General features: G+C 42.7%; 1 protein-coding gene across 1 annotated transcript; it reads left to right on the top strand.

Annotated features, from left to right (window-relative positions):
• Positions 1 to 560: 560 nt before the first annotated feature.
• Positions 561 to 26,364, top strand: smg5 (SMG5 nonsense mediated mRNA decay factor). The gene is made up of 22 exons (XM_088327649.1): positions 561 to 967; positions 2,809 to 2,907; positions 3,798 to 3,921; positions 4,458 to 4,614; positions 6,722 to 6,811; positions 6,948 to 7,037; positions 9,044 to 9,122; positions 9,189 to 9,314; positions 12,146 to 12,214; positions 12,305 to 12,537; positions 14,557 to 14,694; positions 15,997 to 16,728; positions 17,454 to 17,623; positions 17,686 to 17,761; positions 17,845 to 18,020; positions 18,097 to 18,255; positions 19,580 to 19,639; positions 19,706 to 19,865; positions 21,808 to 21,898; positions 21,967 to 22,041; positions 23,511 to 23,646; positions 24,864 to 26,364. The coding sequence occupies exons 1-22, from the start codon at positions 903 to 905 to the stop codon at positions 24,945 to 24,947; spliced, it is 3,189 nt and encodes a 1,062-aa protein (XP_088183775.1). The 5' UTR covers positions 561 to 902; the 3' UTR covers positions 24,948 to 26,364.

Genomic DNA, 26,364 nt, shown 5'->3' with positions numbered 1-26,364 from the left:
ATGAATAAAGTATCTATATATCTATCTATCTATCTACAGGTACGTTGAATGGCTGGGCAAAACAATTGAAAAGAAAAATGGCGCCGTTTGGTCACTTTGATTCTACGTAGTTTGTATTCTTCTTTGCGTTTTGTAGCACTTGTTTTTGGTTGCGCAACACGTCTATTTGTCCCTTAAATAAACACTTTTTGTTAGAATAATTAGATAACCACATACTGGTGACTATTAAAAAGAGAAAAATTTGAATAACACCATCATACAATATACATGTTCGTAATATATTCGTGTTACTGAGATTCCATTGAAGGTTTGTGTAGGTTTTAGGAAAATTTGGCAACCTGTCGATGTCATGACAAGGGTTTTCCCACTTTCATTGAAAAACTATTCCCACAAAAAAAACAATTTTGTATACTTGTTATGCAATACATATGAACACTGAATAGCCCAATTAAAATATATGTATTTCTGTGAATTATTGTCGCCGATCGCTGTTTTTATGAAGGATTGAAATATGAGAATTTGGCAACCCATCGCTCCGGCCTCGCGCGGTCTCCCAAATCTCGCGATAACTTGACAGCGAACCCTTCCTGTTGGGGAAGAATGGCGGCTCTCGTCGCTCTGGCCGAAGTCAGGTTCGGCACGAGAGACGAACCGAGCTGCTTCAGCTGACCCGAACAAGCTTACGTTAAGGGGCGACCCTCTCACCCGGTGCCCGGAACGAATGGGTAGAGCGGGGAAGAGGAAGAATCGACTCGGCGGCATCAAGCTAACGTTAGCATCAGAGGCTAATCGTCCTAGCCTAGCCGGCTAACGACCGGCGGAAGCTAGCCCGGACCAGGCGACCCGAGTGCGCGACTGGCCCGGCGCTTTTCCACCCGACTGTTGGCGACTCCTCAGCGGACATGAGCGGACCCGGACAGGACAGCGAACCGGAGGCCAAAGTCCTTCTCATTAAGCGCTTGTACAGGTAACAAACGAGGCCGAGCTAACAGGTTGTAATTGGACCTCGTTTGGACTGTAATTAAGAGACTGTATCAATTCAGTCCGTTTATATGTTTAAAAAACGCGACTGAAAGACACGTCGGGAACTCCCGAATACTTTGACGGTAGATCCCCGGGATACGACATGAATCGCTGCTAAGGTGCTCTTCGCAAGGTGAAATTGTCGTATGGCGGGAATAGAAACTCGGGTTAATTCACTTTCGAACCCCCAGCACTCCAGAAATAAGCATCCAAATAACAAGATAGTACGCAATAAATTCTACGAACGTGTAACATGATTGTGGTTTGCATCCCTTATCCATTAGGGTCCGAGGGGCACCATTTACTCCAAGCCAACATGATTGAATAAATGCTATGTCACTTTATTTATCTTTGCTGTGATGTCACTTTATACCTGTCAGCCGATTGATTATTGATTGCACATTCCCCTTATCAAGTAATAATAAACTTTATCAACTCGACCAGGAACCTATTTACTCACAGCGAGATAAAATACCGTGAATTCCGGACTATAGAGTGCACCTGATTATAAGCCGCACCCACCACATTTTAAGAGGAAAAACGATTTTGTCCATACACAAGCCGCACCTGTATATAAGCCGCAGGCGCCCACATTTAAACATGTAACACAAAATTAGCCCAAACCCGACTTCAAGTCCCGCGATTGAAACAAAATGTCCTTCATTAAAGTCCACAGTCCAAAAATCACAGCCGGCAAAATGAACGGAAAATGATACTGGTACTTAAGTTTTGATGCAGAGTCCGGGTCCCGTTGAAAGTAATCCAAGGAAAAAAGTGTAAATTTCCAAAGGTAAGGGTGGGAAAAATATATCAGATGAACACATTTACTCACACAACTCCTTTTTCTTTAACCAACTTTTTACCCCTTCTTCTTTCCTTGTTTGTCCCTCACCTTTAGCGTTCCCCACTTAAACTCGGCACCCCGCGTTGGTTCTGCCCCTCATTTTTTGTTTACCCGTGAAAAACATATCAGAATAAGTGTCTAAAATAAATACAAATAAGCACATTACAAAAATATACAGTTGCAAATACATATTATACATGGGTTACACATGTTTACAAAGAAAGACGGTACACCGAGAGAGTTTTCAAAGCTTGCATACAGTTTTAGATGATCAAAAAAGTAACGTAAAAAAAAAACAGGACAACACAAGTTTACATGTATGTGACGAGCTGGTAGATTGAAATTAGTGGGTGGATTGCTTTTCTCTAATTATCATATTTTTGCTTCCCCTCTAACATTTATGTAAGCTTTGGCCCTATAGAAATAAATAATTTCATCGCCTTCTTGCAAACTCTTTTGAGATCCTGAATTGAGTGAAGAATCACGGGTATTGTGGGAGGTAATTCAACCAGTAGAATCTCCGCATCCCCTTTAGGAAAAAATAAACCTTAAAACACAGCGTGGCACCTATTTACTCACAGCAAGACTTACTTGAGAATGAAAATTTAATTTGTGCATAAACCGTTTGTTCGGGTTGTTTATTTGGTAAATAAAATAATCTATCATTTTTTTAGTTTTTTGCCCACTTGCAATAACTGTAATGTTACTAGACATAGTCGTAAAATAGTGCTGAATAAAAAAATGAAATGATCAAAATATCAACTATAGAATAAAAACATGCACACTGTCGTAAGGTGGAGTCACTGTATCCCAGGCGGTCTACTGTGTATGTATTCCAGAGAGGCTATTTTTGTTCCCGACCGCGTCGTGGGCCTTGTTTCTATTCTGACATCCCTTCTTGCGTATTGCAGAAATTGATTTTGTCCAATGATCGTCCACAGGGCGGTCGTGGAGTCGGTGCACAAGCTGGACGTCATCATCAGCAACAAAGCCTCGTACAGAGAAGTCTTCAAGCCCGAGAATATTAGCCTGCGCAACAAGTAGGATGTCCTCAAAAGCAGATTGCAAATCCGACCGCATATTGAAATGGATTAGGGGTCGGGAACTGATGCTTCGCGAGCCAAATATGGCTCTTTTCTAGAGGTAGACCGATTATCGGCAGCGTTTTTTGGGAGTTTGCCAGAAAATGGCATTTTTAATTATTCGATAGGCCGATTATTTAGGCTCAGATGCAGCCCAGTCTCTCTCCCCCACTCTCATACTTCTGTCTGTCTCGCATGCTACCTACCCGCCCTGCACCTTATGGATCGGACAAGCAACTGGGGGCGGAGCCACTGAAACAGGAAGAAAAACATGAGTGGCCTAAACAGAGGCATCCCTGCTTAGTCCCGATATGCCTGTGAATCAAGACCATTGATAATATTGAGAATTTTAAAAGTCCGTGATAAAAAAAAGCATGTGTGTAATTAAGAGACGGCATAAAAACTAATTAAATATTTTTAAAATTGCATTATTTAGGCTTGGGTGCAGCTGAGTCTCCCTCTCTCCTTGAAGGCTACCCACCCTCCGCCTTCTGATTGAGTAAGCAACCGGGGGCGGAGCCACTGAAGAAGGAAGAATAACATTAAACTGGCAGCTTTGCTAACTCGTCCCGTCGTGCCTGTGTCCATGGCAGAAAAGTGTGTTTGAGTGTGGGTTTTGCCAGTTTTATTGAATCTTGTCTCATTAGATAAAAGATCAAAAGATGTTTGCGTTTATGGCTCTTTGGGTCAAAAAGATTCCTGACCCCTGACGTAGATGATGACTTGAGGCTCGCTTTAGATATGGAAATGCTTCCACGCCAGTTCCTACTGTCTACTCTGCAAATAGATTGCATTCAAAATTGCTTGCTTAATTAGGCTTAGCATCATTTTGTGGGTCTTGTGCCCAGGCTGAGGGAGCTGTGCGTGAAACTGATGTTCCTGCACCCGGTGGACTACGGTCGCAAGGCAGAGGAGCTGCTGTGGAGGAAGGTCTACTACGAAGTCATCCAGGTCATCAAGACCAATAAGAAGGTAAAGTTTTTGGTACAATTACCAACGCTTTTTGTTTCGTCCTCAATCGTAATTGAAAACGCTTTTGTAATATTCAGACGGATTTCTTTATTATCATTGTATTTCTACAACGAGATTACGGTGGCACTCCAGTTGGTAAAAATATATAAAATATAAAGACTGATGAATAAATTTAAAAAGTTATATATAATGTATATAAATTATATAAAACGTGTCACCTCTACTCTAAAGTATTTACATCTGAAAAAAGACCCGCTACCGGGATATTTTACTTGAACCGGGTGAAATCCCACTTAAAACTGTGAGTCAAAGTTACATCTAAAAAATCGTCCATTGCACAAATTTATGGAAATGAAGTCAAATGAAGTGAAAACATGGGTGGGTACCCATTGCCTCCCTGCTTGGCTCTCTCTATTAGGGGTTGGAATCTTGTTGAAATTGTGAAAAATTCAACACAAAAAGTATCTCTCAGCTTCACAAAGCTTCCCTCCTTAGATATCTGGTTTGACTAAAGTTTTTCAATGGTGCGTCCTCAGCACGTCCACAGCCGCAGCGTCCTGGAGTGCGCCTACCGCACGCACCTGATCGCCGGCGTGGGTTTCTACCAGCACCTTCTGCTCTATGTCCAGTCGCACTACCAGCTGGAGCTGCAGGACTGCATCGACTGGACGCACGTCACCGACCCGCTCATCGGTCAGCAAACCTTTTTTAGCTTGAAAGTTAGCAAAAAGTTAGGGACAGGGTTCGTACGGGCGCTTGAAATCCTTAAACATGCTCGAATTTAGTGTTGTTTTCAAGGTCAGGAAATTTCGGGTGAAGTGCTTAAAAACGCTTATCATGATTTCCAATGTTGTGTTTCCTAGCAGTGTGATTTGATGGACCGTGCTTTTAAACTAAGAAATAATAAAATGGTGCGTAAAAACGATCAGTCTACGTTATCAAGTTGTCTTGTGAAAACGTTACTTCCCCCTACTGTCGCTTTCAAGAGGACATGTTTATCAGACTAGTCATGGGAATATATTTTGCGGGGGATCCCTGCAAAACACATGAGATATAAATGAAAGTTTTCACATATCTACAGAAAAATCGTAAATGACAAAACAATTTTAGCTTTTTACACACTAAACAGATTTAAAGTCAAAACCACAACACAAAATCCCTGTAAATGCTACATTTTACAAAAGTATTAACACACCCTTTAGTGCTATGAATAAATGATGAAATGCAAAGATGTCAATTGAAAGATAGAAATTAAAATAAGTAACACAAAAGATCAGCACACTCTTAAGATTGAATGCAGCATGCTTCGTAGCATTCAATATCATTGAAAAGTGCCTAAATTTAGCTTATTTTTCTGCCTTTTTTTTACATACAGTACTTTCTGTTTTGGTCTTCTGTGTTGAACTCTTATTACAAATACCGATAGAGTCCTTTCTGTGTTTGTAAACAAGTGTGACGTATTGAAGCTGCGCGTGCTTTGTTGAAGCAGAAGGGCAGAATTTATGTCAGTTTATAGCATCCCATTGACACACAAAGATCATAGGTCATACATAGGAACTGTACGAAGTATGTGCTAGCAGGGACGTAGCAGTGAAATCAAAGACCAGACTCATGCAAGCGCTGGTTACTTCCATCTTCCTCTATGCTAGAGACATGGACTCTCTCAGCAGAAAGATAACATTATTTTAGTGACTAAAGCCAACTGAAAAAAGTGATTCAATGCAGGCTTCTGATTGGCTGCCGAGTATGCAAATTGCCAAACCAACCGAAATTCCAAAATTTCCAAACCGAATGAAAATTTCAAAATCGGAATAAAGCGAACGTTCGATTTGAAAAAAAATCTTTGTTATTTCTTTCCCTGAAAAAAGTTTTTGGCACCCAGGCGGAGACGTTTTATAAGTTGGACGCATCTAGGCTTATACCTATGCATCCCTGTTAAATCTCATCTGAAAGTTTACTAGTTGACTACATCTGTGGAACGTGTCTAAATGCTTGAAATTGTTGCCATATTTCCTGGCTGTCTGTCTTGAAAGACCATGCAGTAAATGAAGAAAAATAAGTCTGCTTAAATGATGCTGACAGACCTGCTCTGGTGGCTTTGCTTTGCCAGGGATTGTAACTGGGGTTTCAGCCCCAAATTTGGGGTTTAAAGCACTACTATGTTTTCCAGCTAGGGTGTCCAACATGGATTTGCCTTGTGACTAATGGCAGCTGGCATTAGTTTGTGTGATGTTGTTATATGAAGCGTCATCGCCCCCTATGTATCGTGCACAAGAGGAGAGGACGGGTGAAGAGACTAATATGTCAAGTACAGTAGAAATTGAAAAAATGGCTTTCAAAATGTTTAAACAGTGCTTGCATTTGGCCATAAAATAGTGTACGAACCCTGAGAATATATCGCAAAGCCACAATTAAAAAGTGCAATCCTGATCGTGCAAGATAATTTACAATAAATTAAAAAAGTGCAAAAAATAAGTTATTGGTAATAGTATAAATGAATAGTAGTAATAGTATAAATTAAAAACAAACTGAATAACCCCCTTGTCATTATTCTACAATCCCCATTTAAAGCATGGTTAACCAGTGATGAGGGTTATTATTGCCTTTGGGTAGAAGTTCCTTTTCAATCTGTTATGATTTGACTTGATGCTGCTGAACTGTTAACACTTAAACCATGAAATGTTCAGATTGCCTGTCTTTCACGGTTTTCAGCAAGCTCTGTACAGTTGACTAATTGAAGAAAGAAGCTGGTCCACAACTTTCTGGGCTTTCTGAGCAGATGTTTTCATGTATTCCTCAGGCCCAAAAAAGGCCCTGTCGGCCTCACCCAGAGAAATGGAATGGGCGCAAACGGCCTGTCACCGCTGCCTGGTCTACCTCGGTGATCTCGGTAGGTTCCCGGCAAATAGCTCTGCAGAGCCGTCGGCGCCGCTGATGGCAATTCCTTTTCGTATCACACAAAATTGTCCGTCATTCGGATATTTCCTCGTTTTGAAACCGACGTCTCCGTGTCTGTTTTTCTCCAGCTCGCTACCAGAACGAACTCGCCGGCGTGGAGGCAGAGCATTTGGCTGAGAGATTCTACCACCAGGCCTTGTCTGTCATGCCGCACGTGGGTGAGTGCGCCCTCCTTTGCTTTTTTAAGTTCATTTTTTAGAAAGCGATTACACGGGCCAGCGCAGGGGGCCTAAAAGAAATACCCCAACATGTTCAATCTACCTGGTCTTTTTCCCTCAATGAATTATTTTTCCATCTTTTCATCTTAAGAACAAGGTTACAATGAACTCAAAAAATCCACAGATTTAATAACTAAAAGGAAAAAGCCAAAGCTTATCTTGCACCCGCCACCTCAACTGCCTTGACGCCCTACACATCGGTGTATTCAAGCAAGAAAATTAGAATAAAAATACAGTGGGACCTCGGTTATCGCGGTTAATGGGGACCAAAACCACCCGTGATAAGTAAAAATCCGCGAAGTAGCAACGCACCTTAAAAAAATTTTTTAAATTTTTTTTTTTATTTTTATTTATTTATTTTTTATTTTTTTAGACCCGGTTAATGGGGACCAAAACCACCCGCGAAAAGTGAAAATCTGCAGAGTAGCGACGCCCCTTCAAAATTGCTTTTAAAAAACATTTTTTTTAATATTGTTTTATTCTATTATTATTATTATTTTTCAGACCTGCAAAGCTCTGAACCCGCGAACATGGAACCACGAAGTAGCGACGCCCCTTCAAAAATGCTTAAAAAATATATATATTTTTTTTAATTTTTTTTTTATTTTATTTTATTATTATTAGTTTTTAGGCCCCCGAAGCTCTGAATCCGCGAACGTCGAAGCGCGAAGTAGCGAGGTCCCACTGTATACAATTTTGAAAATAGGATTAAATTGAAACTACATACGCTCCCCTACTTGCGACCATTCGACTTACGAAAAATGGTAGATATGAACATTTTTTTCGGGATTTCAAAAAAATAGTAGAGGACAGTGCTGTAAGTTAGATTTTGTATTGTGTTCACGTTTTTCCAAGTAGAGGGCATTACTGTAGTGCTTCTTTTCGCCGCGTGGCACTGTGAGGTCACCCAGCATCCACCCCGAAGAAGAGATCCGGCTTTTACTTCCTGGTTTGTGTGTAAACATACTGCACTTAATCTCTAGCGTGCTCAGAACTTTGACGTTTTTATTGTGCAATATCTCGTGCATCCATTCAATATGTTTGGTGTAAAGTGTACGAGGCGAGCCGTTTCTTTTGAAAAGAAAGTGGAATAAGAAAGCTTGATGCGGTTGAGAAAATGGTTGGATTGCTTTTCTTGGCCACTTTTTACCACGGGGAGGAAGCCGTCTAACTCTTGAAGCTGATCTTCCAAAATTGCGTTGAACTCAACTTTTTTATCTTTATAGAGCATATTATTTTATGAAATGTCTATGTTTTAGTACAAAACAATACAGGTTACTTATGCAAGCCTTAAGCTTACTTATATAGTCCTTAAACATACAAAATAAAGCACTGAAGCAACTTACCAACAAAATAAAGCACTGAAGCAACTTACCAACAAATTCAACTTACGAACGAGATCGTTTGTAAGTAGGGCAGCATCTGTATACATTTATGCAATAATCAACATATCACATGAGATATTTTGGTTAAAATGAAATGGATGTATTAGATTCAATATAATCATACATATAAATCAATTCATGAATTTGAATTAGAATTGTCTTTCCACAGATACTGCATAATGAATATTACTTACTACCAGATTAAATGTGACGCTTCAGGATAAACATGTCACCAAAGACTTAAAACTTACAAAATGTTGAAAAAAAAATCATATAAAGATGGATTGTCCATACCGATTGTAGAGCCTGGCAGCCCTGGCCTAATGTGCAAGTGCGGTTAGAACACTGGTGCAATGAAATGTAGTGCAATGACATAAACATATTTCTATAAAAAAGTAGGAAAATGAAATGTAAAAATACATAAGCAAATTCATGTATATACTGTTTTTCATAGACTTGTATGCTTTTTTAAAGTGGTGATGGCCCAGAGGAGGAAACTTTCATGTTGTGCCCATGGACCGTCCATCCCCAGTATCTAATTTTCTCACTGTCCTCCCGCAGGGATGCCTTTCAATCAGCTGGGGACGCTGGCTGGGAGCAAGTTCTACAATGTGGAAGCCACTTACTACTACCTGCGCTGGTGAGTGTCACCTAAAAAAAATCACCGTTTTGCTTCTGGCTCCATGACTGAAATATCCCTCCAAAGCATTCAATCCGAGAGTCCCTTCGAAGGAGCTTACGGCAACCTGAAGCGGCTCTTCGACAAAGCGGCCAAGATGTACCAGCAGGTGAAGAAGCAGGAGACCAAGAAGCTATCGCCGCCCCGACAGAGGTTAGGACGCTCGCTGCGTGACTGCATGATTTAATTTCCGTGCATCGTTTTGCTTTGTCAAATCATGTTTATTTATGACTCCCTTAATCACAAGTCTCAAAGGGCTGCACAGACTATTATGACAGCATACCCTGATCTAAAACCTACATGAGGGCAAGGAAAAACTCAAAAACCTCACGAGGAACATGAAGAAACTTTGAGAAGGAACCGCAAAATTCTTTTTCTCGGCAGTATGACTCGACAGTCAACGCACTAAGAAAACGAAGTAAAATAATAGTCGGGTTAGAAATGACGGCAGCAGCAATTGCACCGCATTGTCATGTGAAGCATCATCGTCCTCTACAGGTGCATTAAGACGGGTGAATCAAAGAATGCCAAAATGAGATTAATCTCTTCACAATGGGATAGGAAGCGCTTTCCAGTCATGAGTGATAACTCACGAAGATGACCGGCTTAACATATTTTTTTGCTCATGGCGTGCTAAATGTTAGACCTAAACAGGACACTTTGAAATGTGTATTAGAGCAAGAAGTATGTATCAATGGACATTCATGTAAGAAAATATGGTTGCGAATTGTTGCAAATTGTAATGGAAAGAACTTGCAACTGAAAATGTAAGCTACATACATACATTTAACTCACACCTCTATGGGGAGAGAGAGAGAGAGATGTCTCGAAAATATTTACACATATTGTTAAGATCCACAAGTATATTCGCCAGGTACTCAGGATCTAAAAATCAGATCAAGATTAAAAATTGCAGATCTGTTTGTGGCTCTGCAAAAAACATGATTTGTACCCTATTTTTTCTTTTAAAGGAACTGGAAATAATGGAAAATTGGCCTTGAAAGTGCTTAAAAAGTGCTTGAATTTGGCCGTTTGAAAGAAATGTCTACGAACCCTTGCATTGTAAATGAAGCAAGTCAAGCAAAGCACTATTGATTCAAACAAAAAGGAAAAACACCATTTCACAAACATAACCTTGGGTTTAGAAATGTATAATGATATTCACGTTTTCAAAGAAGCTGACATGTTAGGCCATTACTGTACTCCTGCAGAAGCCCAAATCAGGATATTGCCAAGCGAGCTTGTACTGGTGGTGCTTTTATTACTTATCGCCCTGTTATTGTACACAGCTGAGCCCCAAATGTGATGTTTGCTAAGTCTTATGACTTGGCTGCTGGAGATTGCTTGCCTGCTTTCCACAATTGTTAGGGTCAACCGCTCTTGCTTCATCCTTCAGTGTCACTAGCCTACCAAAGCTGCTCGTGCAAGCGAACATTGCTCACTTCTGTGATTTAGGCATCTATCACTTTCTTTACAGCAGCTCTGACCAATTCCAACTCTCTTTTCAGCTGCTTTTGGTGAATCCTTCTTTTTTGGTCTTTTGTTGTCGCTGGCGGAGATTAACACCTGGTCTTCTTGCTGACAGTAGTTTATCCTTCAGGGATGTGATTTTTCCGCTAATTCGCGGAATTCCGCTTTTTTTATCTCCAAAAATAAAATTTTAAAATTTCCGGTGTTTTAATTGGTAAAAAAAAACGATTTCGTCTCGACAGCATGCCATTTGAGTGTTTCCGTAACTGAAATGAAACGTACTTGCGATTGGTTGAAGTCTCGTGTTGACCAATAAACACGCTTGTTATAGGAGTGTGCCATTGTTCATTTCTCACACGTTTTTGCCGGGTGTTTAAAGAAAGATGTCCGTGATCGAACGCAAAGATGCTCCGCGAGCTAAAGAAATTGATAAGATTGTAAAAAACAAGTTTCGATGGGACTGGTTGGAGAAGGAATTATCTACGAATGTTGGAAAGAAGACTGTGACGAATTTGTTGGTGGGGCACTTTGCGCGTCTCCATGACCCCCAGAGCTATGTCGGCGGGAGTCTCGTACTCCTGGTAGGGTTACCCAAGCCGAACAGGTCGAAGGGTAGAGTCCAGACTAAGAGTGATCCCAAAAGCTGGTGGCGGCACGCTTTGAGGCGGTTTCCTACAGACCTGGATCCCGTTAGCCGCCTGCAGTTGTAGAAAGATGCCGGTCGTCTAGGGTCTCCCTTGCCACTGGAACCATCTTCTTTACAATTAAGATAGTGGCGTTGGGGAAATGTTTTTTAATGTGACTGATTTTGAGTTGACTTAAACTGTAATTTTATATGGGATAGTTCAATATACATTGAAAATTTATGCTGTTGTCTTGTCTATTTCTTTGTCATCTGAGTGCATTGAAAGTACTTAAAAAAACCCATGAGCTCCGGGGGGGGGCTTCGCCCCACTTTTCCCCCCACCAGGGCACTGCCCTGGTCCTACCTGGTTTCCCCCCCCCCCCCCCAGCTAGCAATCACCCTCCCCCCCCCGCTAATTTTCAGATAATTTCACTTTGGTCAAATCACATCCCTGATCCTTACTTATTTGATGTTTAAATTTGAATATGTTATCATTCCAATTTTTGTGATAACCTTCGGGTTACCATTTCATGTGGTCTTCATACGTCCTTTTGCTACATTCTAAGCTACAACCTCCAGTGATAGATTAATACACACTGCCACTTTAAAGTTGTTTCCATTTTTAGTTTTCTGCTTAAGAAGACGTAAATTGTTATATTTTTAAATGAAAATGTATTCATTTTCTGAAAAATTCATTATTATTCAAACATAAATGTACTTCACTTGTGTTGCCACATTTTTTTAAGTTTTGGTCAAGTAAGGTCACAACCTTTTGGGAAAATTCTTAATGTCTTGCTGTAAAATGCTTTTCCATTTAGCAATCTCTTCAAAGTTACTATTCAACTAAAATGATGTTCATTATTGATTGAAATAATTGTATCTTCTGCAGATCCAGAGACATCAAGCGTCTCCTGGTGAGCTTCATGTACCTGCAGAGTTTGCTTCAGCCAAAAAACAGGTCAGACCTCACCCCGTAGATGGCTGCATGGTCTCACTGAACATGAGTTTAGAAGTAAAAGAAGGAAATCCTTTCTGCGCGTCCGTCCAGCCCGATGGAGTCCGAGTTGACCGCGCTGTGCCAGTCTGTTCTGGAGGACTTCAATCTGGTTCTTTTCTACCTGCCGTCGTCCGGTGCAGGCCACGTCCACAGCGAGGAGGACGAAGAGCAGCAGCAGCAGCAGCAGCAAACCTTCGACGGTACCTGCGAAGGGCTGCCCGACGCCTTGGTCTTCAAGATGGTGGTCATCTGCCTGATGGTGGTGCACAGTCTGAAGAGAGGAGGTGGGACTAAAATGATTTGAATTGACGGATTTCAAATGATTGGCGAACCAAAAGCAGGCTGAAGTAAAGGTCAACTTCAAAATTAGAGCTGCAACAATCAGCGTTGTTGACATTAATCAATAATAAAAAACCTTGACCGTGAATTCCATCGTCCAAAATTGTCACCAGACATGTTTTCACAACAGATTGAGGCACATTTTACGATCAGAATCTGTCGCTCATGCTCAATAGCATCTGTCTGGTGTGGTAACATGACAGCGTCAATATCAAGTAGACGCACTAATAAAGTTAGCCCCGGGTATGGCGAATACAAAGACTTAAAAAGTCTGCAAAGAAGACCTTCCCTATTATGGCAGTACCTGGGTGATGAAGCAACATTTAAAGCGACAGCTTTAAAAACCCTAATGTGACCGTCTGAGTTGCTTCTGTAACGTTCAAACCAATACTGTTTGAATGACATGTATTGTGCCTTTCACACACGTATATTTGGTGGTTAAAACGTTCAAAACCACAAACCTCGGTTGTTAAAAGCTTCTTTTTTAAACGGTTTAAAAAGTTCTTTACTTACTGACTCTGCAGTTGACTACTGAATGTTCTTCAGGAAATGCATATGCTATTTTTTTTCTAAACTTTTCTACTGGTACTAATGAGCCTGTTCTTGAAATACAGGGTTAAAAACTGTTGACTTGATTTTAATTCATCATTAATAGCCTGTCCCTAAAAAATAGACCGAGCACAACAAATCTTCAAAACATATCCAGGAAATGGTAGAATTTGAATATGCATTCTGATGCGTGTCATTGCCTTAGAGACACAGTAAAATCCTCATGACGTTTTTCTAATTAGCCTTAAGGTAGAAAAGCGCTACAGCGCTCCTGCCGCTAGTGGTAGAAACACGGTGTTGCACACCCGGCCTTATTGCGTCCAATCATGAATTTTATCTCCAAGCCAGATATACCGTATTTTCCGCACTATAAGGCGCACCTAAAAGCCTTTATTTTTTTCAAAAGCTGACCATGCGCCTTATAATACAATGCGCCTTATTTATTGATCAACATTAAGTTTTCCAACTAACTTGCAGCCGCCGACTCGATTTTCCCCCGAACGCCAAGTAGTACGCGGTGGATGGTGGGATTTATTTACCGGCGTTTCATTGGCTAACCAATGTGTCAATCATCAGTTGAATCGATCACTATTGGCTAAAGTTATTCGGAGGTCAAGAGGCGGATCCTTCTTATCATTTACAGACTGCCATTGGCTCAAACGGCAAACAAAGCCTGCAATTGGCCGAAAAATATGTGTCAATCATCAGTTGAATCGATCACTATTGGCTAAAGTTATTCGGAGGTCAAGAGGCGGATCCTTTTTATTATTTACAGGCTGCCATTGGCTTAAACAGCGAAAAAAGCCTGCAATTGGCCGAAAAAGATGAATGCGTATAGCATGTGGCCGATGGCATAGAGAAAGCATTTTTTTCTATTCTGTATTTGTATATATTGTATTCCCCTGGATTTACTACCCTCACGGATATAAGAGGACATTGCCTGCACATTATTATGAACACAATGACTTCGGGGAGCTATTCCCGGTTTTATATTGTCTTGTTTCAGACTGAACTCGATGTTTCTGTGATAAGCGGTGCAGATAATGGATGGAATGGAGTGTCTATTTTTAAATTCAACTCAATTCCAAGTGTTTATTGTCATATGCACAGTAAAGTTGCGAGCGAAAAAGAAAATAGATACGAAGGAATGGTTATCATTTCTTGAATCCCAAGACTTTAACCTTCCGAATGATGGAACGATGCATTTGAGTGACATCTTACAGACACCGCATTCGCACGTGTTCTCGACACGTATAGGACCAAAAACTATTTTTTCGGGGTGCGCCCTATAACCCGGTGCGCCTTATAGTGCGGAAAATACGGTACTCATGAAAAGACCACACCAGGCGTCCTGAGCCATACCTTCCTGATTCATGGGCTAAATGCATTCTACTGATTTTATCGTATTTTTTCAGGCTCAAAGCAGTACAGCGCCTCCATTGCTTTCACGCTGGCGCTCTTCTCCCATTTGGTCAACCACGTCAACATACGCTTGCAGTCGGAGCTGGAGGAGGGGGAAAGCCCGGTGCCGCCGCTCAACACCGACGCTGCAGGTGAGTTCCGCGAGAACGGCCTGTTTGTCTGACTGCACTCGTGCGGCATGTTTCACCGAAATCGAATCGATATTCCCGTGTGACGTATGGCAGTTGTGTTATCGCAAGACACTGCAGGTTTTTTTTTTTTTTTAAGATTTATAGTTCCATGTTTGTCAGTGGAGTGTTTGGCCAACCAAAAATGTCAAAGTTCGTCGCCAGCCAATTAGAGGCAAGTTTTAACGGCACTAACCAAGCTAGGCCACACATCCACGTGTGAGCGGACAGCAACCATAACAAAGCTCCCTAGAGGATGGCATTGTTTTCTTAAGGTTAACGCATGTCAATTTGATTAACCCTCGTGTTGTCTTCAAAGGGACATTTTTGTACTTTTTTATACAGCTTACATGGGATTGTAAATAAAAACGTTTAATTTTTCTACTGTTTGGACCGATCTAGGAAATCAGGGGTGGCGAACAAGTTTGACACATAGAGCCGAAGTTTTTAACTGTGAGAGTCAAAGAGCCACACCACGCACTGACCTGCCATGACACACACAAACACAAACAATTAAAGTCCCATAACGCACTCCTCTCCTAACCCTAACCCTCACACAAAAAAAAACTAAACATGAAACACGGCAAAGAGCAACAGTATATAGAAAATATGATGAGAAAGAATACAAACTACGGAGACTCAAAGTGACCAAACTGCATAATTGCAACTGCATTATTTCTTTGCTCAGCCTTTCACAAGGTGTTTTTTGGGGGGTACCTCTAGCAGCAAGATGGTGGACAAACGTGTTGACTCTCTAGGTGAGAATTATGTTATGAACAATAAATACAAATTTCTCGACAGACGAGTATTTACAAAATGCTCAATTTTATGAAAGTTCATGTATGTTTACTTATACAAACTATTTTTTTTCAACGAAATGAGTTGTTTTACCATAAATAGGCACTAAATAATACAAAATATCCCTGGTCACTTGAATAATTTTTTTTGGGCTACCCTCTGATTTACTATTTACTCACATTGAGAATGAATAAAAAATGCATGACAGTAGCATTCATTTTTGTGATGTGAAACTAACTGGGTTATTTTTAACTGCTCTCTGGGGCAAAAAAAAAAAAAGAATTACTGCGCCACTCCTGCAGGTAAAAGGGCACTCGGATTTAACAAAGCTTTTTGAAAAAAAAAATTAAATGCCTTTGATAAATGGTATTCAATTTCCTCCCAATTTTGGTATGTTAAGGTCCAGTCGCAGTGTCAATTGTGACGCCTGTGTTTTATCAGAAAACTCATCTGATTCATCTCCTCTAGATGACCTGGAAGACCCCGGCGAGTGTCTTCTGCCCAACGGCTCCCCGGAGCGCCAGGATGAGGAAGACGAGCAGGACGCGAAGAAGAACGGCATCAAGGAAGAGCCTGGGTCCGAGCAGGACAAACCGAAGCAAAACAAGAAAAAGTACGCGCGGCTTTCGCGGATGCGCCGACGCTGCAAAGACCGCGGCGGCGAAGACGACAGCGACTTGAGCGAGGGCTTCCAGAGCGAAGACGACGAAGACGAGGAGGAAGTGACCCGAGACGGAGCCTCCTCCGCGGCGTTTCCCTGTCCGGCCGCCACGGCCGATCCGCCCTCCCGCCGGAAGGTCGCCAGGGAAGGATGCTGGGGGAGCGGGTCGGAAGATGAAGACGAAGGCGGCACGGCTTTCGACGTGGAGACGGATTCCGACATGAACAGCCAGGAGTCCCGCTCGGACTTGGAGGACATGGCGGAGACGGAGAATTGCGAGCGCCCCCCGGGCCGGGCCCGAGAACGGCTCGACGCCAAGGCGGAACGCGGTCAGACGCCCCCCGTTGCCAACGGCGACGCCAGCATCAGCAGCAACTTGCAGGCCATGTCGTCGCAGCTTTTCCAGCCCAAGCGCTGCTTTCGTCTGGCCCCCACCTTCAGTAACGTGTTGCTCAGGCCTCCCGTCCCCTCCCAGACCCCACCCCAGCCGGCACCCGATGATGTCAACCAGACCGCCCCCAATGGCACCATTGAAAACGGTACTTTTTGCATCTGTCCTGTAGTGGAAGGGCTAATAAATACGTCACTGGCATCGGTGAGACCTGCAGTTTTCGTAGAAGGGGGATTCAGCCTTTGCAAAAAATATTTAGAGTGGTCTTAACCCTACATCTACCAATGCCCAACTAGTTTCATATGCATATTCACCGAACATCCATTATCTGCACCGCTTATCCTCAGTAGGACCGCGGGGGAGGTGGAGCCCATCCAAGCTATCTTTGGGCAGTGGGCAGGTGACACCCTCAACTGGTTGCCAGCCAGTCGCAGGGCACACAGGGACAGACAATTTGCTCGCTCATTCACACCTAGATGACAATTTTGGGCCGGCCAATTAACCTGACATGCATGTTTTTGGAATGTGGGAAACCGGAGTGCCTGGAGGAAACCTCAGAACTGTGCCGCACACGCGCTAACCACTGCGCCGCTGTGCTGCCAGTGAATAACAAAATGTATATTTTCAATTTCGACACATAGCTTTTTTCCGATCTGGGACGACTTGTCTTTACTCACGATGATTGACTCACTGAGCCCCTTGAGTTTGATCGAACCCTGGTTAGGAACCACTGATTTAGACGAAAGACGGCAAATTCGGAGACTTTGTGAACGTCACCAGAAGTAAGAGTTGCCAATATGGGAGGGATAGGCTGATCGTGTGGGCTCGGTCCAACTCTACCTGAGGGAAGTAAAAGCTTCGTTTCCTCCGCAGACTCTGACTCCGACTCGGAAGGGAGCCAGCGCAGCGGCCCGTCGGCTCACAGTGAGAAGACGCTCCTGGAAAAGCTGGAGATCCTGAGCAAGCAGGGCTTAATCCAGGTGGTCAAGGTGTTCGCGGATTGGCTCAGGACCAACACGGACATCGTTCTCATGTGCGCCCAGGTGAGCGTCGCGGTCGTTTTCCCACGTCGAACCCCGCCCATTTTCCTGTCTGTGTTTTTCAGAGTTCGCAGAGCCTCTGGAACCGTCTGTCGGTGCTGCTCAACCTGCTGCCGGACGGAAGCAAGATGCTCCAACCCGGTGAGTCGGCCCAAACTGTCCCTTGAGGCCTGTCGTTTCCAAGAAGGGCGAATGGAAATTCAACGATTGTCGATCGTTCGCAGAAGCCGACTGGAACCCGGACGTGACTTTGCTGCTGGGCGAGTGCGAGCGTCCCGCCCTGGTCCAGACGGTGCTGTTGCCGGAAGACGTGGCGCTGAGGCATCTGCCCGCCTTGGCCGCGGCCCACCGCCGCTTGGACTTTGGCCCTCGTCACGCCTCCCTCAGCCCGCTGCAAGAAGTAAGAGAACAGACGTCAGATTTCGAGACGTCGAACCGTCGGTACCGTGTTCGACTGATGTTTTCACTCGCCGCAGTGCGTCGTGCGCCTGTGCTGCATCCGCAGTTTCGGCCACTTCCTTACCAGTCTCCAGGGCAACGTGCTTCATTTCAACGCCGAGGCGGGCATCTTCACCAGCGTCAGCCGCTCGGCTGCTGAAGACGTGCTGCAGCAGGCCAAGGCCCAGTTGCAAATGGTAAAATGTTCATTTGACGGGGTTCGTATGGGTCCTTGAAATCCTTGGAATTTTAATGTTGTGTTTTCTGGTTCAAGAAAATGCTGATATTCCGGGTGAAGTGCAGTCCAACTGTATAGAGCTTACAATTAGTAAACAAAGTCAAGAAGACCGCTCTATTCTTTTTGCTCAGCTCACTGAGAAAAGTTCTTTGGCTCCCTAACGACTCCTCAGATTTTTTGTATTGTTAGATAGAATTATGTTTAATTTATCTATCTACCTTGGTCATATCCCTCAAGAGGGGTGACCGACAGCAAGACAAACACATACAATAACAAAGAAAATAAAAGCGGGGAAAAAATAGCAAAAACACACACACAAATTTTTGGACCATGGCCTACCCAATTGCCCAAACACCCAAACAAGTTAGGCACCTAAGTTGGTCATGCTTTCGTCCCTCCAGACGAAACGGGACACTAGAAAGCGGCCATGTCACTCTGGTCAAGGTGATACAACACACTTTTGTTCAACAGCGGGGCCCGACAGCTTTCACTGGTTTACCCCTGCCGCATCATACGGGTGCCCAGCCCATCCTTAAGAACGCGTCCACAATCCCACTATCCTTTCAACATGATAATTAATAATAAAAAAACATTATGCACCAAATTTTCTAGTTATCAGTAATCCCTGAAAAACACATGAAATATGAACTCAAATATTCACAGATGTGCAAGAAATATTGTAAACTACAAACCAATTTTAGCTTTTTACACACTGAACAGATTTCAAAGTCAAACAACACCACATCCCTGAAAATGCAAACAATGAATTACCAATTAAGAATATTCCTCAGTGCTTTAAATAAATTATAAAATGAGAAAAAATATGTTTACAATTCTATTTTAACCAATTTAGAAACTATCGTTTGAAAAACACGCAGAGATATAAATTAAATAAGTCAAACTCAAGATTAGCAGTTGATTAAAAGATTGAATGCATTCTGCTTCGGGGCCATCAATATCATTAAAATTAGTCCAAATTTGGCTAATTTTTTTGCTTTTTACACATGTAGTACTTTCTTATTTTGTCTTCCGTATTGAACTCAGTTATTACCTAACACCTATAGAGCCTTTTCCTCGTTTTTAAACGTGTTATGTATCCAATTGTTGAGGCAGAATTCTTGTCAGTTTAAAGCAGCCCATTGACGCAAAAAGAATGTCCTGTAGAAACTGTAAAATTGGCCCTGAAAATGCTTGAACTTGGCCATGAAAAAGGTGTACAAACCCTGATCTGAACATGACGATTGTCATCGGGAGCTTTATAATCAACCCGATTTTTGTTCCAGGCCGAAGAGGAAGCGCGCAGAAATCGCTTGATGCGGGACATGGCTCAGCTTCGTCTCCAGGTTTGATTTTCGCCTTCTTTCTTCTTCTCTCCCGACTGGAAACGAAACTTGTATTTGCTTCGGTAGTTGGAGGTGTCGCAGCTAGAGGGCAGCCTCCAGCACCCTAAGGCGCAATCGTCCATGTCACCCTATCTGGTGCCGGATGCCGCCGCCCTCTGCCAGCACTTGAACCTGATCCGGCATCTGGCGGCCAGCGGCTGCTTCATCGTCATCATCCCCAGAACAGGTAAGCCTACGTAGTTCAGGTCAGAAAAATGGACGCCACTGTTGTTCTCGCTTCTAAACGATAGACAAATGTGAAATCAAGATAGCCAACGCAGGTGGCACACTGTTGGTTTAGTTTTGAGTTAGCCTCACTAAAAAACATGTAAAACCAGGATCTCTTGGCAGATACCCTTGATTAAACTAGTGGCTTGTTTTGACTGTAGAATTAATAACAGATTCTTCTTAGAGTGCAGGGCTCCGACCTCCTGCGACGTCATAGTCCCGAGTCACAGCGTGGTAGGCAGGACTTGAAGAAATTTGAGGCAGGTTTGTTATTTGCCGCAGCGCCTCCCTGTCTAGGATAGCGACGCAGAAGTAGGAAAAGGCAGAGAGAATCCTAAGAGACCAAAGAGGTTGTCCAGTTCTCTGACGCTCTGAGGTCTGCCTAAAGCAGTGGCGGGACTTGAAGAGACCTGAGGCAGGTGTGCTGTTTTGGCCACACCAAGAAGCGTAGAGGCACGATGAAATCCATACCTCAGTTAAACAAAACGGTTTTGACTATCCTTAATTCAAACTTTTTATGATTAAACTTTAGTAGGCGTTCAAAACACATCAATGGATTTGAACTTGCATGAGACCAGGGAGAGAAGCCTTCCTTTCAGAGAATTCCATTCCCCATTCAGAAGCCCTACCCCGAGTCCCGCTGTTTTTATGAAATATTCAAGGTTACAAAAAACTTGAAAATGAAATGTTTTTGAGGTGAAGTGTTTGAGGAGTATGTTAGGAGTGACAAGATTGGATAGATTGAGAAATGAAATTGTGAGAGACAGAACTGGAGTCGTCGTGGAACTGAGTAAGCGTGTGGATAAGAGAGTACTCGGGTGGTTTGGACACATGGGGAGGATGGATGAGGAGCCAATGTTGAAGAGGATCTACAGAGCAGAAGTCAATGGAAGGAGACCAAGAGGAAGGCCGCCATTGACGTGGATGGATGGTGTTATGGGTGCACTGCAGGAAAGAGGTTGAAATATAATGGAAGCTAGAGCTCTTGTTGGTTATAGGAACGAGTGGAAATGTGTTGTAAAAGGATAGTGGGATGTTTAGACAGGTTCCATGATACAGCAGGGGTAAACCAGCGAAAGCTGTCAGGCCCTGCAGTTGAACAGCAGAGTGTGTTGTGTCACCCTCACCCGAGTGACACAGCCGCTTTCTTGTGACCCGTTTTCATCTGGAGGGACGAAAGCATGACCGACTTGGGTGCCGAGGTGCTTCACTTGTTTGGGTATTTGGGTTGGCCATCGTCCGAACAGTTTTGTGTGTGTTTTTTGCTACTTTTTCCTTTTTTTTTGTTTTTTTTTTTTGTTTATGTGTTTGTCTGGCTGTCGGTCACCCCTCTCGAGGGATATGACCAGGATAGATGTATAGAGAGATAGACAAAAAAAACATCAGCCTTAAGAGCGTGGAAATACGAGAACAGCTACGATTGGCCGGTAGGGTTGGACAACAGTGCTCAATAATAATGAAAATAATGACCTGCTATCTTATAAAATCTCCTTTGCATTTGTCAAATATTAAAAACAGAATAGACTTATCAAAACCACAGCTATTCATGGTGTTTAAAAGGAGTTTAATACATGGCTCATAGTTCCCTTCTTAAAAAAAACATAAGAATGTAACAAGACTATAATGTGTTGATTGAAAATATTGGTCACAATAGCACAGTGCTTCTCAATTACTTTCTGTCACGCAACCAAAAAATTAAAGTTCTCTTGGGCCCCACTCTTCGAGAACCACTGCAATATCGCAAGGTGTCAAATTCAGCTTGGGAATTGTGCTCAGAATTTTGTCAACAAAAAATATGGGGAAAAAATGTTCCCCCTTATTTTCAGCCTATTTTTAACACATTTTTCCCAGTAACTGCCTGCGATTGTCATTGATGCTAATGCTAGCCGCTCCTGTCACAGTGATCGACGGACTGGACCGACTGAAGAAGGTGAACGCTGGCGCAAGAGACGGCATCCGCTTCCTGGAGTCCGAATTTCGAAAAGGAAACAGGTCGGCGCGTTGACAACGGCAGCTCTGTTTTTCTTGTCGAGTGGGCTGAAAAAGACGTTTGCTCGCAGGTACATTCGCTGCCAGAAAGAGTCGGGCCGAAGTTTCGAAAGGGACAAGCTGAAACGTCAAGACCTCGATGCCTGGTACGACGCGTCCGGAACTTAAGTCTGTGCACGGGGTTCGTACGGGTGCTTGAAATCTTTGAAAATACTTTATAATTTGGAGCTTTTAAGGTCAAGAAAATGCTTTGATTTTTGGGTGAAGTGCTTGAAAATGCTGGAAATAGCTGCAATTGCTATGTTTTGTGGCAATCTGACTCTAAAGAATGCAAAAATTGAAAAAATGATGCAGACACTCCTGCTCTGGTGGCTTGTCATAATAGCGTCACCGCCCCCTACTAGTCCCACCCAAGAGGACAACTCTGCTTAGAAAACCGGCTCTTTTGACTCTGCACCAGTATTCCCTGAAAAAAATAAAATACTAATATTCACAGATTCACAAAAACATATGTAAACTAGACAATTCCCGCGGTAAAATACAAAACAATTCAAGCTCTTTATACACTGAACAGATATAAAGTCAAACAACACAAGATCCCTAAAAATGCATAAAAAAATAAAATTTAAAAGATGAACTATTTTCACTTTTTACCAATTTAGATACAAATCCTCTGGAAAACACACGATTTATATAAATTAAAACGAGTCAAAAAAAATTGCAAAAGATCACCACTCTCTAAGATTGAAAAATTGATCTGAAGCAATCAATATTGTTAAAAGGAGTCAAAATTTGGCTCATTTTTCTGCTTTTTATACATGCAGTACTTTCTTTATTCTGTTTTCAACTCAATTAGCCCTTTCCCTGTTTGGAGACCAATGTGATGCAGCATTGTTGAGGAAAAACTAGAATTCACTTCAGTTTATAGCAGCCCATTGACACAAAAAGATGGGATTATCTCAAAAATGGCACCAAGTATTTGCTAGCAGTATGATAGCGACTTTATTTTAGTCATCAAAGTCAACAAAAAAATGTCCTTTTAATGGATGCTGGATTTCCTCCTTCGGAGACACTGAAAAATATGAAAATTGGTCTTGAAAGTGCTCGAAATAATGGATTCCACTGCGTTTGTTCAGCTGTTAGCTGCCGATCTAGGTCGGCCATCTTTTTATCACGTGATCCACACGCTTATACAGAGAATTTATTTTGTTCTGGGAGTAGCTTTCTATCTATCCTGGAACAAAGTGTATATACCACGTGAAGTCGGCACGGGGCTGACGACTTCCTTATATATCGCTATTATTACAAGGTTACAGGCGTCTTTGGACATCTCGATGTCATGAATAGAACTGTCTTTTGAGATAAGTTTGCGTAATAAGGAAGAACTGATACGGCTATGCTATCGGGATTAGCGACTAAAGAGTCACTCGCTGTCGTTGTTTCATCCGCTCTATTTGCTCTGCGTGTGATACACGGATCCCATAAAGGGTGGGCGCGGCTACGCGCTCCCTGTCGCCTCTATTCATTCGTCCGTGAATTCGGCGTACGAACCCCGAGTTCAATTTTAGCTTGATTTTTGCCAAATCGATGACAACATGGTTTGTTTGTGGGGAAGGCATCTCTACAAGATGGTGGACAGCTGCCGCCAGCTGACCGTCTCCCAAAGCTCGGACGAGGACACGGCCGGCATGGTCACTCTACTCACCGGACAGCCGCTGGAGGAACTATGCACCCGCTCTGCCGCCATGAAGGTCAGCTGACTATAAATTTCTCTTCTCTCCGTCTTGTGGGAGTCGCGTCTCTTCCAGTGTCGGATCAGCCATATCATGATTTTAACTCTAGAGAAGCACTCGAATTGTGGGCCCAAAATGGCCGAAATCCCGAGATGGCCACGGCTAAATAAATCCCAAAAATAATTAGACGCTCCCCTACTTATGACCATTTGACCTGCGCAAAACGGTCGATACAATCATTTTTTTGGAGTAAGATAGATTATGTATTGTGTGCTCCTTTCTCTGAGTACAGGACATTACTATAGTGCTTATTTCCGCCACTAATGGCGCTGTGAGAGGTCACCCAGCATCCAACCCGAAGAAGAAATCCGGCTTCTAATTCCTGGTTTGTGTGTAATCGCACTGCACTGTATCTCTAGCACACTTTGACGTTTTTGTTGTTATTATCTCGTGCATCCATTCGATACGTTTGGTGTATAGTGTAAAGAAGGGGCGAGCTGTTTCTTTTAAAATGAAAGTGGAATAAGACAGCTTGATGCGGTTGAGAAAATGGTTGGATTGCTTTTTATTCCCCCCCATCTACTTTTTACCACGGAGGAGGAAGTCTCCTAACTCTTCCAAGTTAGGAAGGGATTGATGATTATGGTACAAAATGTCTCACTGATATTCTCGAAAGTCAAATTCAAACATATGCACATTCAACTCACAACGTACATAGAAGAGCATCAAGCCTCGACCTGGGAGACAAACAGACTGGATGTTACGCTTAATGTATATGTTTAAAAAATAAAAGGGCTGTGCCGTAGTTGGCTAGCTCTCGTCGTGTTAGCATGTAAACATTAGCAGAGGTTTGGCTAGCAGCTAATAAGAAAGTTGAAGAAGACGGACACTTGAAGTCCATCGCTTTCCTTCCCTGGTGATTGGCATTTATTGTCGTTATACAAGTATAAATAAATTGGAGGGTTCCACATTCAGTAAAATCCCCCAAAAATTGCATCAGGATAAAAATCTAAAAACAATATATTAATGATGAATATGGTAATATGAACAACGGCAGTTGTACAGCCCATTGTGCAAAATGAATAAAAATGCAGCTCGGTTGTTCACGAACTCTGCCCCCAAGCGTGGGCCAGCTTCACATGGCTCGTTCCACCCTAGACTTTTTCTCATTTTCAGCAGATATTTTGTTTTTTTTGGTTACAACCCGTCATCTGATCTCGTGTGACTCGTTTCAGTCGGCCGTGCAGGCGGCGAGCTCGGCGGGCGTGGAGCTGAAGAACATCTCCGACTTCTACCGGCAGTGGAAGGAAATGGGCTGAGAGCGCCGACCCAAAACGCAGCCCACGGCGGCCGGATCACCACACTTGCTTCCCCTCCCCCTTCTCTCTCTTTCCCTCCCCCGTCTCTTTTCAAGTCATTTGGGTGTCGGCGGGTTCCCTCGCGCGGTTTCGGGCGAGACCGGCGTCTTTGCCATCCGGAGAAAGAGAGAAAAGCGCAAGCTAGCTAGCTAGCCGGCGAGCCGGCCGAGCGCACGGCGACGCCGGGCTCCATTCGGCGTCGGCAAAACACGCCGAGCGCTTCTTCTCTTTATCGTTTCTTTTTGTTTTTGCGGTGTGGCTTTTGGAGGCCGGTAAGGCTCACAAAACGTCACGGTTGGGGCTCCGATGCGCCTCCTTTCGGCTTCCCGTCGTCCTCCGCGGTTGTTTTTTTTTTCCCGAGTCGCTTTTCCCATCGACGGAAAAGGCCGTCACGAAAAGACCAAAGAACGACTCCGTTGAAATCGGCGTTGGAAAAACGAGCGGAGACGATTTGTTGTCGGAAGTATTTTTCCTAAATCTTTTTGGGGAGAAAAAGGGCGGGAAAAAAATACCGGGCTTGTAATCTGATGAAATGATCCATTTTTTTCTGAATAAGACTTCCTCCACAAGCAAAATTCCATGTAGAAAGTCAAATTTAGGTTTTTCGTCAAATTTCTCGCATTAACTCAATAAGGATGATTTTAAAGTCATAAACTCATTATGATCTGATGAAACAATCCACTTTGCAAAATAAGAGAGAAAATCCTCTCCAAAATAAAGTGTGAGTTCTTCATCAAACTCACTTTTTCACTTTTCAGTTTTTTTAGCGTGATTCAAAAGTCGTAAATCACTATGATTTGAGGAAAGGATCCGCTTTTCAAAATAAAAGACTTGACAAAATCCTCTATAAAATAAAATTTGGGTTCGTCATCGAATTGCACACAAAAGCTCAAAATGTTAAAGGCAACTTAAGACGCATAACGCAATATGATCCGAGGAATCTTCTAAAATAAAGTTTGAATTCTCTATCAAATTGCATGCATTAGCTCAGCATGTTTTTAGCGATTTAGGGCCATTCAAGATCACAAAAATAAAGGAAATCATGTACTTATTAACATAATCTCCAACAATTATACAAAATGTGGGTTCATGTCTAAATTTGCCACATTAGCTTAATACTTTCAGTTGATGGCAATTCGAAAGACACTTCAAGAATTGCTTTTAAGGAAAATTGAAAAAAAAGAGACGCCACTCAATCAGGTTCATTTTATTGGTATCTCACAATATACACGTTTAATGTATTTTTAGTGTAAAACATGTTAAAGGAAACACGTGGGCAAAGGGAGCCTTCAAATTAAAAGACAAAGAATGTGGATGATTGAAAATGTCTCATCGAAATGTGTATGGACATGCATTCAACAATAAAATATTTACAGTG

This window comes from Urocampus carinirostris, chromosome 2 (assembly GCF_059441175.1).
Source record: "Urocampus carinirostris isolate Australia breed hairy pipefish chromosome 2, RoL_Ucar_1.0, whole genome shotgun sequence".
Classification (NCBI taxonomy): domain Eukaryota; kingdom Metazoa; phylum Chordata; class Actinopteri; order Syngnathiformes; family Syngnathidae; genus Urocampus; species Urocampus carinirostris.
The sequence above is the reverse complement of the archived record's forward strand: the minus strand, read 5'-3'. Positions and strand labels throughout refer to the sequence as shown.